We start from the raw sequence: 12,540 nt of genomic DNA, 5'->3' as shown, positions 1-12,540 counted from the left end.
GAAAACGGATCCAGGGATCATGTGCATATTTAAACAGACAGATCAAAGGATTTGGAAACGGGGCACGCAGGAGCGGCTGTTGCAGTATATAGTTACAGAGGGGAAATGAGCAGAAGGATTTGTGATAATTTATAGAGTAGACTTTAATGCAATAACCATGGCTTTAGTGGGGGTAAATGAGCAAGAAATACGGAAGGCTCTGACTCTGATCTGCAGTGCCAGTGACTCAGCGTCTATGAAGTCTTAGGATGGGAAAAATTCAGGTGAAACTTCACCAGCAGAGGGCATGCAGAAAGTTCTCCAAACAACTACACGATGGAGGCGGAGTCTTCTCATCAGGGTCATCAGCATTTGGCCAGTGTTGGGGTTACTGGACTTCAGCCTCATACAGAGCAAACAGCGTTTCCATGGCGTCGACAACATGCTTGAGTGTCTTCGTAAGCTTGCTCATCATCTTCATCTGGACATCACTGGCATCAGGTCAGTGAAGGAGAAGGCCAGGAACCATTCGTGTCATCGTGTCACGTTGATGCAACCGAAAAGAGGCATCCAATTTCCCTTATCAAACCTGTGGTATGCTTGCTCCTCAGTCTTCCTGGATCCAGATGAAGCACGCAGTGTCCTGGTGCGTACCAGGAGGTTCAACTCGGGCTGGATGGAGGAACTGCAGAGGGGCGATCTGAAGAGGGAGTGTCTGGAGGAGAAATGCACATATGAGGAAGCACGGGAGGTGTTTGAGCATCAAGAGGCCACGGTTTGCATATCCTGATTTCTTGCACCAAATTCGACTTCAATACCAACCTAGTGTTGATTCAGTTATCCACCGTTTTGTTTTTCTTCAGGATGAGTTCTGGAAGACATACAGCAGTAAGCAGAATAAACGCTTATAAAGCCCATTTGAACTCAAAACTGCTAAAACAAGGTCTTTATATTAACACTTTCTTTACATGACAACAGTTTTGGAGGAAAAAATAAGTGCAACAATGCCAATATAATTTCTGCCTGAATGCTAAAATCTCAAAATTGAGCCAATGCACATGTCTTTAAGGGTCCAGTTTGGGTATGTCAAATGATCCATATGTCACAACCAGAGGTGGGTAGAGCAGCCAAATATTGTACTCAAGTAAGAGTACTGTTACTTGAAAGTAATATGACTTAAGTAAAAGTAAAAAGTAGTCCACCCAAAAATTACTTGAGTAAGAGTAAGAAAGTACTCAGTGGGAAAAAAAACTACTCAAGTACTGAGTCAATGGTGAGTAACGTCTAATTTGTCAGAGCATGAACATCAAATAAAATACAACAAAATCTAAACTATAACTAAATAACATGTAAATGTGCAATGTGTGTGTGTTTGTGTGTGTGTGTGTGTGTGTGTGTGTGTGTCTGCGTGTGTGAGATTAGCACATACCCCAAACGTTTTACAATTACTTATGACCATAAAATAGTGGCTAACGTGGGCTAAGATACACAGCCAAATCAACAACAAAAACATCTGAAACATACCGCATGCTGTTTTCTCATCTTAGAAGTGGGCTAGAATATCCACGTTTGGTCATACAGTGCCAGGTAAATAATACAATACATGAAAGCTGTTGTTTTTGTTGTCTGAAATGTACATACAGTCGCACACCGTTGTCTTGCGAAACCCAATAGAAGACGTGTGCAGTCATGGGATTGTCTTGTGTTGCTCGATTGGCGAACTACAGTTAATCGTCACTAGTGGTTACGTTGTATTTTCGCGAATCGCACCCAATGCAGAACTCGTAGTCTAAACAGATTGCACACAAAAACAATTGAGAAATGAGCAATAATTGATAAATATAAGTAGTGAGCGGCATGTAGATCATTGTAACGGAGTAAACGTTAAAAGTATGCTGCATTAACACTACTTTGACAAGTATAATTTATCCAAAATGCTATTTGAGTCAATTTAACGGAGTAAATGTAACGCATTTCTACCCACCTGTGGGCACAACCAAAACAATGGTGAAACACAGTGAGGTCATTACTTTTAAGTTGGGTGATAAGCTTCTTCAGAACTGACTTTGAAGTTTATTGGCATGTTCCCATTTGCAAGTTTTGAGTTATTGACCACTGACTTCACCAAGTGATGTCCCACAGTTCCAGACAGCTGTGCGTCCAGTCCGTGCTTGAACGGGGGAAGCTGCTCATCCCTGACGGCGTCTTATAACTGCCTGTGCCCACCGCTTTTCAGTGGCCTCAACTGTGAGCTCAGTAAGTGCCAGGTACCATGCTCACACACGTCTTGGCTCCAGAGAACTTACCGTCATGTTGTCTTGTGTAGATGATCGGGCCGGGCCAGACACATGCCTGCTAGAGAATGGAGGCTGTGAGCACTTCTGTGATGAACACGAGAGGGAAGTAAGACTCAACTGCTCCTGTGCAAATGGATACTTCCTGAACGCTGATGGGCGGAACTGCATGGCCAAAGGTGACCTTAGAGCTATTTGTAAGAGTCAAGTTCTCTTTGATAATATTTGAAAACACAGACTTTCTGCCTCGAAGCTCCGCCGGGACAAAAAAAAAATAATAATAAAAGTTCGACCCGGGACCATGTTTGCGCCGCTGGAACCAATATTTCACACGGACTTTTATTGCAGACGGACATAGTGTTGGGCCACTGATAAACTTTGCCTAAAATGCCAAAGGAGCGTCTGTAAGTGATTTTAAAGACACTATACGATGTGTAATTTACATAAAACATGGGATTCTACAGCAGGACTACGATCCAAAACACCTCAGCAAGTCCCCTTCTGATTGAAATGCTGTGGCATGACCTTAAAAAGGTTGTTCATGCTTGAAAACCCTCCAATTTGGCTCTTCCTTGGTCAAATGACATGGAAGGGTTTATTTTTAATTGTGGCGAAGGGAAGTACAATGTATGTGTGATGTGAAATGTCCTACAAAGTACATATCATTTTCCTTGCTTCAGACTCAATACCATGCGGCGTGACCCCAGCCCTTCAGGATCCAAACAAAGCCAAGCAGCTTGACCCTCGATCTCGGATTGTCGGTGGAAGGGAGTGTCCCAAAGGTGAATGCCCCTGGCAGGTATGCTGCTTTGATGAGTGACTTCAGTTTCACAGTCAACTGCACATGAGCATACTGTATGCTTCTTGTAGGTCTCGTTCTCTTAAACGTATTTCTTGGTTTTCTGTAGGTGTTGCTGCTTTATAAAGGCAAAGGTTTATGTGGTGGAGTAATCATTGAACCCATGTGGATCCTCACAGCCTCTCACTGCCTCGAGGATGCTGATGCCCAGTTTCTAAATGTGGTTGCAGGTATCAGTCCCTGAACATCTTCTAGGTCTAGCTGAGGGTACGGCTACGAGGTTGTGCCTGTTCTCAGTGCAGTGAATCCATCACAAGTGAACTGTTCTGGTGGACTTAGAAAGACATTCCACCTCTCATCCAAGCAGGCTTGATCAGCTCATGCAACAAGGCTTAGTCAGGACAGACTTGCCTGAGTTTATGAGGAAAAACTCAACTATTTATGCTCCAAGTGGAACAGTGTAAATGTCGGTATTGCTAACGATATGGGGAGTTTTTCCCCAAGTTACGTACCTTTATAGGGGCGTATGTCGTCATGGGATCCGTCGAATCCGTGGAGTCAAAATGACAAAGTCATTTTTACTTCCTTGATCTCTTTCCTTTTAATTTTATGTTCTCAAAGCGAGTTGCAATGAATGCAATGAAGTTGAGACGTTGTGTAAAATGTAAATAAAAACAGAATACAGTGATTTTCAAATCATATTCTTCCTAAATTCAATTGAATATACTACAAAGATAACTGACAAACGTTATTGTTTTTATGCAAATATGCTATCATTTTGAATTTGATGCCCGCAACACATTCCAAAAAAGCTGGGGAGGGGTAACAAAAGACTGGGAAATTACCAAATTCCAATGAACCTGTTCATGTATGGAAATGTCCAAACAGGTGTTTTTGAGCATTCCTTGAGTGTCATGATTGGGTATAAAGGAAGATCCCCGTAATGCTCAGTTGTTCACAAGCAAGAATGGGGAAAGATTCATAACTTTGTGACCAACTCTGTGAGCAAATAGTCCAACAGTTTAAGAGCAATGTTTTGCAATTGCAAGGAATTTAGGAATTTCACCATCTAAGTTCCATAAGAGTGTCAAAAGATTGAGAGAATCTGGAGAAATCTCTGCATGCAAGAAGCAAGGCTGAAAACTAACATTGAATGTCTGTGACCTTCGATCCCTCAGGCGGCACTGAAATAAAAAATCAGCATCAGTGTGTAAAGGATATTGCCACAAGGGCTCAGAAACACTTTAGAAAACCATTATGAGTTCGCACAGTCTGTCGCCACATCTACAAATGCAACTTAAAACTCTACCATGCAAAGTAATAGCCATATATCAAATTCACTTGAGTCGTGACACAGTATATCTGAAGCTCGCGCGTACTCAAAATGTTTGGCTCGCTAATGAAATGGAGTAAGCGACGGCTCGCAACTTGAAAAACTTAATTGGGGCACTAGTAAGTCAAGATATTGGTACCATCAAGGTACCACGACTGTACTCAAGTTAAGTAAAGGTATGAAAAACCTGCTTAACCACAGTAACGACGTATTTGTTCTTGGTTACTTCCCATCACTGGCGATATCACACTGTGTCTTGTGTTTTATAGTGCGTGATTTATAGTTCATCGTGCTCTCTGTTTGCATTCTGTTTGTCAGGTGAGCATAACACCGAGGTGGAGGAGGGAACAGAGCAGGTCATCCAGGTGTCTCAAATCCTCATGCATGAGCGCTATGAAAAGAAGACAGCCGACAATGACATCGCCTTGCTGCGACTGGCCTCACCTGTGGTTTACACGCCATACGCCGTGCCAGTCTGCCTGCCCACAAAGACTTTGGCTGAACGTGATCTTTGGGCCATCAGAATGCACACAGTGAGCGGTTGGGGGCGGCGAATCGAAAACGGCCCCACCTCACATCTGCTGCGCCGCCTCACGGTGCCTCGCATACGTACGCAACAGTGCATCCAGGAAAGTGGCTTGCAGATCACTGAGAACATGTTTTGCGCCGGATACCTTACGGGCCAGGAGGACTCGTGTAAAGGCGACAGTGGCGGGCCCCTGGTGACTCAGTACAAGAAGACTAGGTTCCTGCTGGGGATTGTGAGCTGGGGGAAAGGCTGTGCGCGGCCGGGCCACTATGGGATCTACACGCGCGTGTCCAACTACCTGCAATGGATAAGCAAACACACAGCGTCTCCCCTACAAGTCACAAACAACACACAACTTGCGTTGCACAATCTAACCAGCTGAGCGCTTACTTTAGTTCATTTTACACATTTATCATGCACAAAAGCATTTTTACTGTCTCATGTTTTGTTGTTGTCAGTACAATAAATACATTTTAAGACCATTCATCCATTTTCCTCAAGATTATGGAAATTCCAAGCATATTTATGGTTCACTAGTCACAACTTCAACTTTTGACCTTTTTTTTTCTGTGGAACCTAGCCACAGTTATCTGCTGAAAACCTCACCTACAGTATTTGCGTTTTTCATGATCTTTCTGAAATGCTCTAAGACGCCATGAGATAGGGTCAACACTGGCGGTTTCTGGCATATGTGATGTATGTGGCCGCAACGCGCTGCCCCCAAAATAAAATTGGACATGAATCGGTTTTCCATTTGCATCATGAGATGTAAATCCCTGCCGTCTGTATGGGGAATCTTTAAGTCTTGCTAGCAGTTTGAAAACTGCATACTCAACCTTTAATATAGGCAATTATATCCATGCCCATATTTTTTTGAGGGAGGCTTCAAAATCATTGAATTAACACGAAGCTACTGCGAGCTTGTATCAAGCTCGGTTCTTCAAACGCATCAACTTGGCCAATTAGGAACCAGCCGAGACAACTTATAATCGTTCTGTGGTATGACAAACTAACACTGCAGAACTTCATGATGGCCACGTGTTCTGCCATCATTTTTGTAGAGTGATACTTCTGGGTCCTGGTTTCAGGAGAGAAAAATCCAGGGCCATATGACCTCTGGTTTGTTTACAGACCTGATTTAAAAATTGGAACGTGTTTGTTTTGCTCAGTCCGAGGGTCGTCAGGGTCATCCGAGGGTATAGTTTGAAGGCTCTGCCTCTCTTACAAACAGACCCAAAACTTGACTTTTGGCAGTTGAGCGCAGGACATCATGTTGGCAAGGAGCTGCATTTTGTTGATTCTGCCGTTTGGCATTGCTGCAGCTGCAGGTACAGTATTTAACAAAGGAAACTGAAATGTAACAATAGTATTGGAATTACAGTTGTCATTTATATGGACACCACGCCATCATTTTCGACTTGTCCACGGTCAGCTAGCATGTTAATAATGCAAGGCACTGAGTGATCTTTTTCAAACCTCAACACAAGCCCAAACATGCTTCACTACAGAAAGTTTGCGCGCCATCATTTTGACTCTACGTGTACTCTGTGCGTTTGGCGTCAGTGTTTGTGGAAAAGCGGGAGGCCGACGCTGTGCTGAGCCGATGGCGACGCGCAAACTCTGGATTCTTGGAGGAACTCAAGCAAGGCAACCTGGAAAGGGAATGCCGCGAGGAGATCTGCGACTACGAAGAGGCCAGAGAAGTGTTCGAGGACGACACCCAGACGGTCAGCCAGCTGCCTTTTGACCTTCCATCGGTGGTTTACATCAGTTTCCCAACATTTAATGAGGCTTGGCACAGACAGTGGTACCTTGTGTGCCCCAATTTAACCAATTTTTCAAGTTATGATCCGTAGCTTTGTGTTGCGAATACGTTATTCATTTCAATTACACGCGAGCTTCAGATACGCTACTGCTTGAGTGAAGTGAGAGGAAAACAAGAAGAGTGACACTCGTCGATGCACTTTCAGCCATTTATTAAACGACACAAACAGTCAAACACGCAAATGGGTCATTTTGATATAATATGATCAATAATGGTGGACACCATTGCTTTTATGCCACCTTGGTTTAATACGGGTAAATGTCTCCTTTGCTGAAACAGCCACATTTACCATAAAGTCCTATTTTCAAAATGTCATTGATGATTTAAAATTTTAGCCATTCATAGTAAAGGCAATCCTTATTGACAGAGGAAATGCTGGTGGCCCACTGATATGCACTTCTTGCAGACAAAAAGCGCATAATGATAAAAATGAGTTTGTGTTACTTTTTAGGGCAGAGGAAATTAGATAATAGGTGAACAATCCTATATAGCCAAAAATGTAATCAGCATTTTCTGAAAACGTTGCAAATGATTCAACTTCATTTCAGACAACTAACGGTAGAGACATTTTAGCATGAAAATTTTGATTAAATGATTAGAAACATAGACGGGTATATAAAATCAGGCTTTAAAATCGTGAAAAAATCAAGCCATTCTCTCCCCTCTCAAATGTTGTGGGGGTTTCCGCTGAAAGTGTTGAAACTGCGCCCCCCCTCAACTGTGAATCAAATACCACTGCTACGACCTGGAAAAATGGATGCTACGTCATCGAGCATCTTACTTATGCCTACACATAACTACATAACTGCATGTTTGAGTCCTGAGAATATATCCGCTAAAGTGTCGGATGGCTGGAATATATGGGGTGACTCATCTTGGATGCCCAAATGTCCCATTGGGCCCTGTTTCAGCCATGCCCCAAAAAAATCGGGAAAATTGAAATGGTGAAAAACAGTTTCATGCTATATTGTCACTATTGAGCGTACTATATGGTTCTCAGTCTTTGCACATTTTCATAAATGATATGTACAGTATTATGTATTTAACAGTATTATGTATTTAAAAACACATCTCTGAATTCACTTTGCAGGGTCTGTACAGTGAAACGGTATAATTTCTTGCAGCACACCAGAAGCTCTCTAAAGCCACGTTTGTGTGTCTGGGAGTCACTAGTCTATATGACTATAATTTGTACTAAGATTGTTGATTGTTGACAAACACATTTAATTGTTTTTTGCTTCCACAGAGGCAATTCTGGCAGACATATGACCGTAAGTCAGGGTTAATTTCAATGATCAATTTCTGTTCCTGTTCTTTTGTCTGACTTTTGCTGCCGTTCTGAATTATTGTGGTGTCAGGTCGGGACCCCTGCAGAGTCAACCCGTGCCATAACAACGGCGTGTGTTTCACCGTTGAAAACAGCTTCCAGTGTCAATGTACCGAAGGCTTTGAGGGACACTTCTGTCAGATGGGTACTGCAGTAAAATAACAACTCAATGAGTCTGTATATGTGGTGATATCATCGCTCATCGTGCTGCCCCTTTCCCATCTTTTAGTGTTTGAAGACTCACTCAAGTGTATTTACCACAACGGCCAGTGTCAGCACTTTTGCGACGGCTCAGGGAAACGCCGCAAATGTTCCTGCGCTGACGGATACATTCTGGGCGATGATGGGCGACAGTGCATTGCTCAAGGTGGGCTTCTTTTGGAATAACCTGAAATAGCACTTGCACGATGACTATATGGGATTTAGTTAGTCCGCGAGATTGTATTCCTTTGTACGAGCTTCTCTTAAGCCAGGGCATCTGTTACACGGGAGACCTTTTTCCAAGGACACCTTCATAATCCTAATGCCAATTAAAAACAACTACCATGTGCACACCTAAATGCCATGGGAATTTTGGGGGGAACATTTAAACATAAATATTCATGACCTGTTTGATAGAAAAGCTGTTAACCAAATTCAATTCAAAATACATTTAATACTGCATATACACATTATCATTAGCTGACATGCACTGCTTTCACTAACAACATGGTTGCGAACAGAGAGGAGCAATTTTACCAAAAAAAGTACAGTCAGTGTTGACAATTTAGCCATTTGGTCACCATATTGAGCCGTTTTCCGACTGCTCTCGTCACTGATTTTCAAAAAAGCGACAAGTGAGTTCAATTCCAACTGAGAAACATTTTCGCATTATTTTACATATGACAAGAGAGGAGCTTGTTGCTAGGTTATCATGGAGTCAGTGGCGCTGAGCGTTGCCAAAGACATGGTGCCCATTTATATGTTGCAAAAGCAGTCATTCATCCACATGTAGTAAACTTCACAAGCCACGAATGTTTTTCAGAGGTCACCTTGCCTCACCTGTAGAGCTCCACATGAGAGAAGACTGAGCAAGAAGCAAATGCTGCACGCATGCAAGGATGTCAGATTTTTATGATGCAGTATGTCACAATCATGTCAGAGCTCTTAATCGGCCCAAAGCTAAGGCAGGAAGGTATAATTTGTTATGTTTCTTTTATTAACAGCTCTGTCCCCATATGTTGGTATGATAGGACACATTTAAAATGATTTTACAGACCACCAAGTTATGGCACGCGGACCCCAGGGTCCAATAGTTAGTCATGGAACTTAAGCCCATAAACATGCTTTTCTGTCTTTCAGTGGAATTTCCATGTGGTCAACTGGCTCCAACCAATCAGAGTCTGACGGATCAGACGAGGCTTGTTGGAGCCAATCTTTGTCCTAAAGGGGAGTGTCCCTGGCAGGTAGTACTGTAATGCTGTATAAGTGTCGTCATCAACTGCGTGTAAATTGTCATTTGGGACTCGGGCCCAAACCAAAACAGAAATCGATACGCATTTTGCTGGTTCATTCACACTGAGACAGTTCTATGGTAACATGCTTCAGTGCGATTACAAGCGAACATTGAGGTTCTCGCATGTTTACCTCTGCTATCACTTCATGATACACGACAGCATTACTTGCCAGCAATCACAGGACACATAACAATAACGATTTTTTATTTTTCCCCATCAGGTTCTGATTCAGTTGAACGGAGCCAGTCACTGTGGGGGCACTCTGATCCATCCAGACCAAGTCGTTACTGCAGCTCACTGTGTCCACACAATCAACCCGGACAAACTCACTGTCGTGGCAGGTAGGCACATGCTTAGTGTCAAACCAATGATGTCATCCTCAGCAACAAATCCGTTCGAAATTCTTTCTGTTTGATTGAGCTTCCGTTCCTCTTTTCTTCTCTTTATCCTTCTTACCTCTTTATCTCAACTTGCTTACGCTGTTCATGTCGTATGTTACGAACCTGCTTCTCTTTGTGTTTCTCTCGCTCCCCTGTGGTTGCTCCTCACGGCATCATTGCACCTCCACATTCATGTGCATGTTATTGGTGGCGGTGACGCCATGGACGGTGGTGTTGGGAGCGAACAAGTACCTGTCATTGGGGGACTATTACTGTTGTTGATATGGCTTTTTTTGTTCCCATTGTTCTCTCATCCCTCCCCCAGTCGCTCAACTCCTCGATAAATTTTCTCTCTGTATCTACCCTTGGTCCCTCAGCTCTGTCTCTCCATCTCAACCCAACCAGTCGACCCAAAGAGCCAAGGTTATGTTTCGGGTTTCTTCTTTCTGTAACGTTAGAGGAAAAATCCTTGCCTCTCATACCAACAGTGGCAGCTGGTCTATAGAGGGCACAAGGGTGCCGCCCCCAACGCTGCTGAGTCAAAAGTTAGTTAGAGCTTTCAATGCCATGACGCACATTAGATCACAATTGCAGTTTCTGGAATTTTTGACAGGAGCAGGCAATTGACCTACTGCCGAACCTCAGCCTCTGGTATTCCGAGGTAGTCTCCCATCCAAGTACTAAGCAGGACTAAGCAGGACCCTGCTTAGCTTCTGAGATCAGACGAGGTCTGGCATCATGTGAGGATTGGGCCGCTGAATCGAACCTGGAATAATGAAAATGAAAATAAATTATAATATTACGAGCAGGATAGCTTATACAGCTAATGATGATCGGTTTAGGGTGCATCGATCGTTTCGCATTGACTCTCGTTAAATGTTTTACATGCGCGGTCGGTCCTTGTGCAATACAAAGGATATTGCGAAGGTAGGGCGTTGAATTCTAGCTCCCATTAGCCTATAAACCCTCCCACCTGCATAAAATGGAGCTGAGTCAGTCCACGCCATTTCTGTTCCCATTCTCGGCCGATCAGGCAGCCAGTCTACAGATGTCGAAAAATGACAGGACTCAGAGAGTCTTGACATTGACACATAGCATACAGAAAGTACAGTTTTTTTCTATTATAAATAATAATAATAATAATAGAATGATGATGTTACTTGTTAATGATGTTCTATTTCTCTATCTGTCCATCTACCTATCTATCCATCCAGCCAGCCACCTATCTTCATTTGTAGTACCCCCGTGAAAACTACACCAGCCGCTACTGGTTGCCAAGTACTAAGTGGGATATATATAAAAAAAAATATATGTGATGTTTCCAGGGGAACTTAACCTGGATGTGGACGAAGGCACGGAACAAAGAATCCCAGTTTCCACGGTGATTGTTCATGAGGATTACAATATAGCGACGGGAGACAGCGACATTGCGCTTCTGCGTCTGAGTGAAGGCGTGTCCTTAAGTAGCCACGCCCTACCCATCTGCCTGCCCACCAAAGACTTGGCAGAGCGTGAGCTGCTGTTGCTGCGCTACCACACTGTTTCCGGCTGGGGCAAGAGAACCAGCGGAGGAAACGACCACAGCACCGCACCCATGGGGGAGCGCACATCCCCCATCCTCCGCAAGATGTCTGTGCCCATCATCCAGAACTCCCAATGCTCCCTGAGATCCCGCTTCAACTTCACAGACAACATGCTGTGTGCCGGCTACCTGGAGGGTCAGCAGGAGAGTTGCCGTGGAGACGACGGGAGCCCATTGACCACTCTCTATGGTTCCACCCACTTCCTTTCAGGCGTGGTGGGTTGGGGGCGGGGTTGCTCCATCCCAGGGTACTTTGGCGTTTACACCAAGGTGGCTAAATTCGTTGACTGGGTGGAGTCCAAGAACATAGCCTCAACCACAATGTCAACTGACATGCTGCAACAGAAAGTGGTTTAACATTCAAGATGAAAATTGTTTATTTGTACTTAATTGTATGTTGTTAAGAAATTAAAAGTTTCAGGTCTGAAATAAAAAAAATAAAAAAAAAACATCTATTTTCAATACTGCATGTCCTCATTAGGGAGCAAAAATCCCAGGCCAATTGACCACCGGTTTGTTTACAGAGCTGATGGAAAAAAGGGGAACATGTTTGTTTTGCTGAGTCTGAGTGTCGTAAGAGTCATCGGGGGGTGTAGCTTAAAGGCTCTGATTCTGTTGTTTGGCATCACTGCAGCTGCAGGTACAGTATTTTTTTTTATTGTAAACTTGAATTTAATTGTAGTACAGAAATAAGTTATCTTTATATGGATACAACGTCATCATTTCTTACTTGTTCCCACTTAGCTAACATGCTAATAATGCTAGGTAGTTAGCTTTTTCAAGCCTCAGCACAAGGCCAAACATATTCAACTATCCAGTCAGTTTGCGAACCATGATTTGACGATACGTGTTTGCTGTCAGTGTTTTTGGAGAACCAGAAGGCCAACGCTGTGCTGAACCGATGGCGGCGCGCTAACTCTGGATTGTTGGAAGAACTCAAGCAAGGCAACCTGGAACGGGAATGCCGCAAGGAGATCTGCGACTACGAGGGGGCCC

General features: G+C 43.5%; 2 protein-coding genes across 2 annotated transcripts; both read left to right on the top strand.

Moving 5' to 3' along the window:
• The first annotated feature begins 407 nt into the window (after positions 1–407).
• LOC133406233 (coagulation factor VII-like) lies at positions 408–5,316 on the top strand. Its single transcript, XM_061683732.1, has 8 exons — positions 408–480; positions 591–754; positions 843–867; positions 2,122–2,235; positions 2,306–2,452; positions 2,954–3,072; positions 3,182–3,302; positions 4,724–5,316. The coding sequence occupies exons 1-8, from the start codon at positions 408–410 to the stop codon at positions 5,314–5,316; spliced, it is 1,356 nt and encodes a 451-aa protein (XP_061539716.1).
• Positions 5,317–6,466: 1,150 nt separating this feature from the next.
• f7i (coagulation factor VIIi) lies at positions 6,467–11,901 on the top strand (the record flags this gene model as incomplete). Its single annotated transcript, XM_061693918.1, has 7 exons — positions 6,467–6,661; positions 8,006–8,030; positions 8,118–8,231; positions 8,316–8,453; positions 9,428–9,531; positions 9,803–9,923; positions 11,288–11,901. Coding segments are annotated over 7 exons (1,311 nt in total), but the record flags the coding sequence as incomplete, so codon positions are not given.
• Between the last annotated feature and the right edge of the window lie 639 nt (positions 11,902–12,540).

This window comes from Phycodurus eques, chromosome 1, assembly GCF_024500275.1.
Source record: "Phycodurus eques isolate BA_2022a chromosome 1, UOR_Pequ_1.1, whole genome shotgun sequence".
NCBI lineage: Eukaryota > Metazoa > Chordata > Actinopteri > Syngnathiformes > Syngnathidae > Phycodurus > Phycodurus eques.
This window is presented reverse-complemented; position numbering and strand designations above follow the sequence as displayed.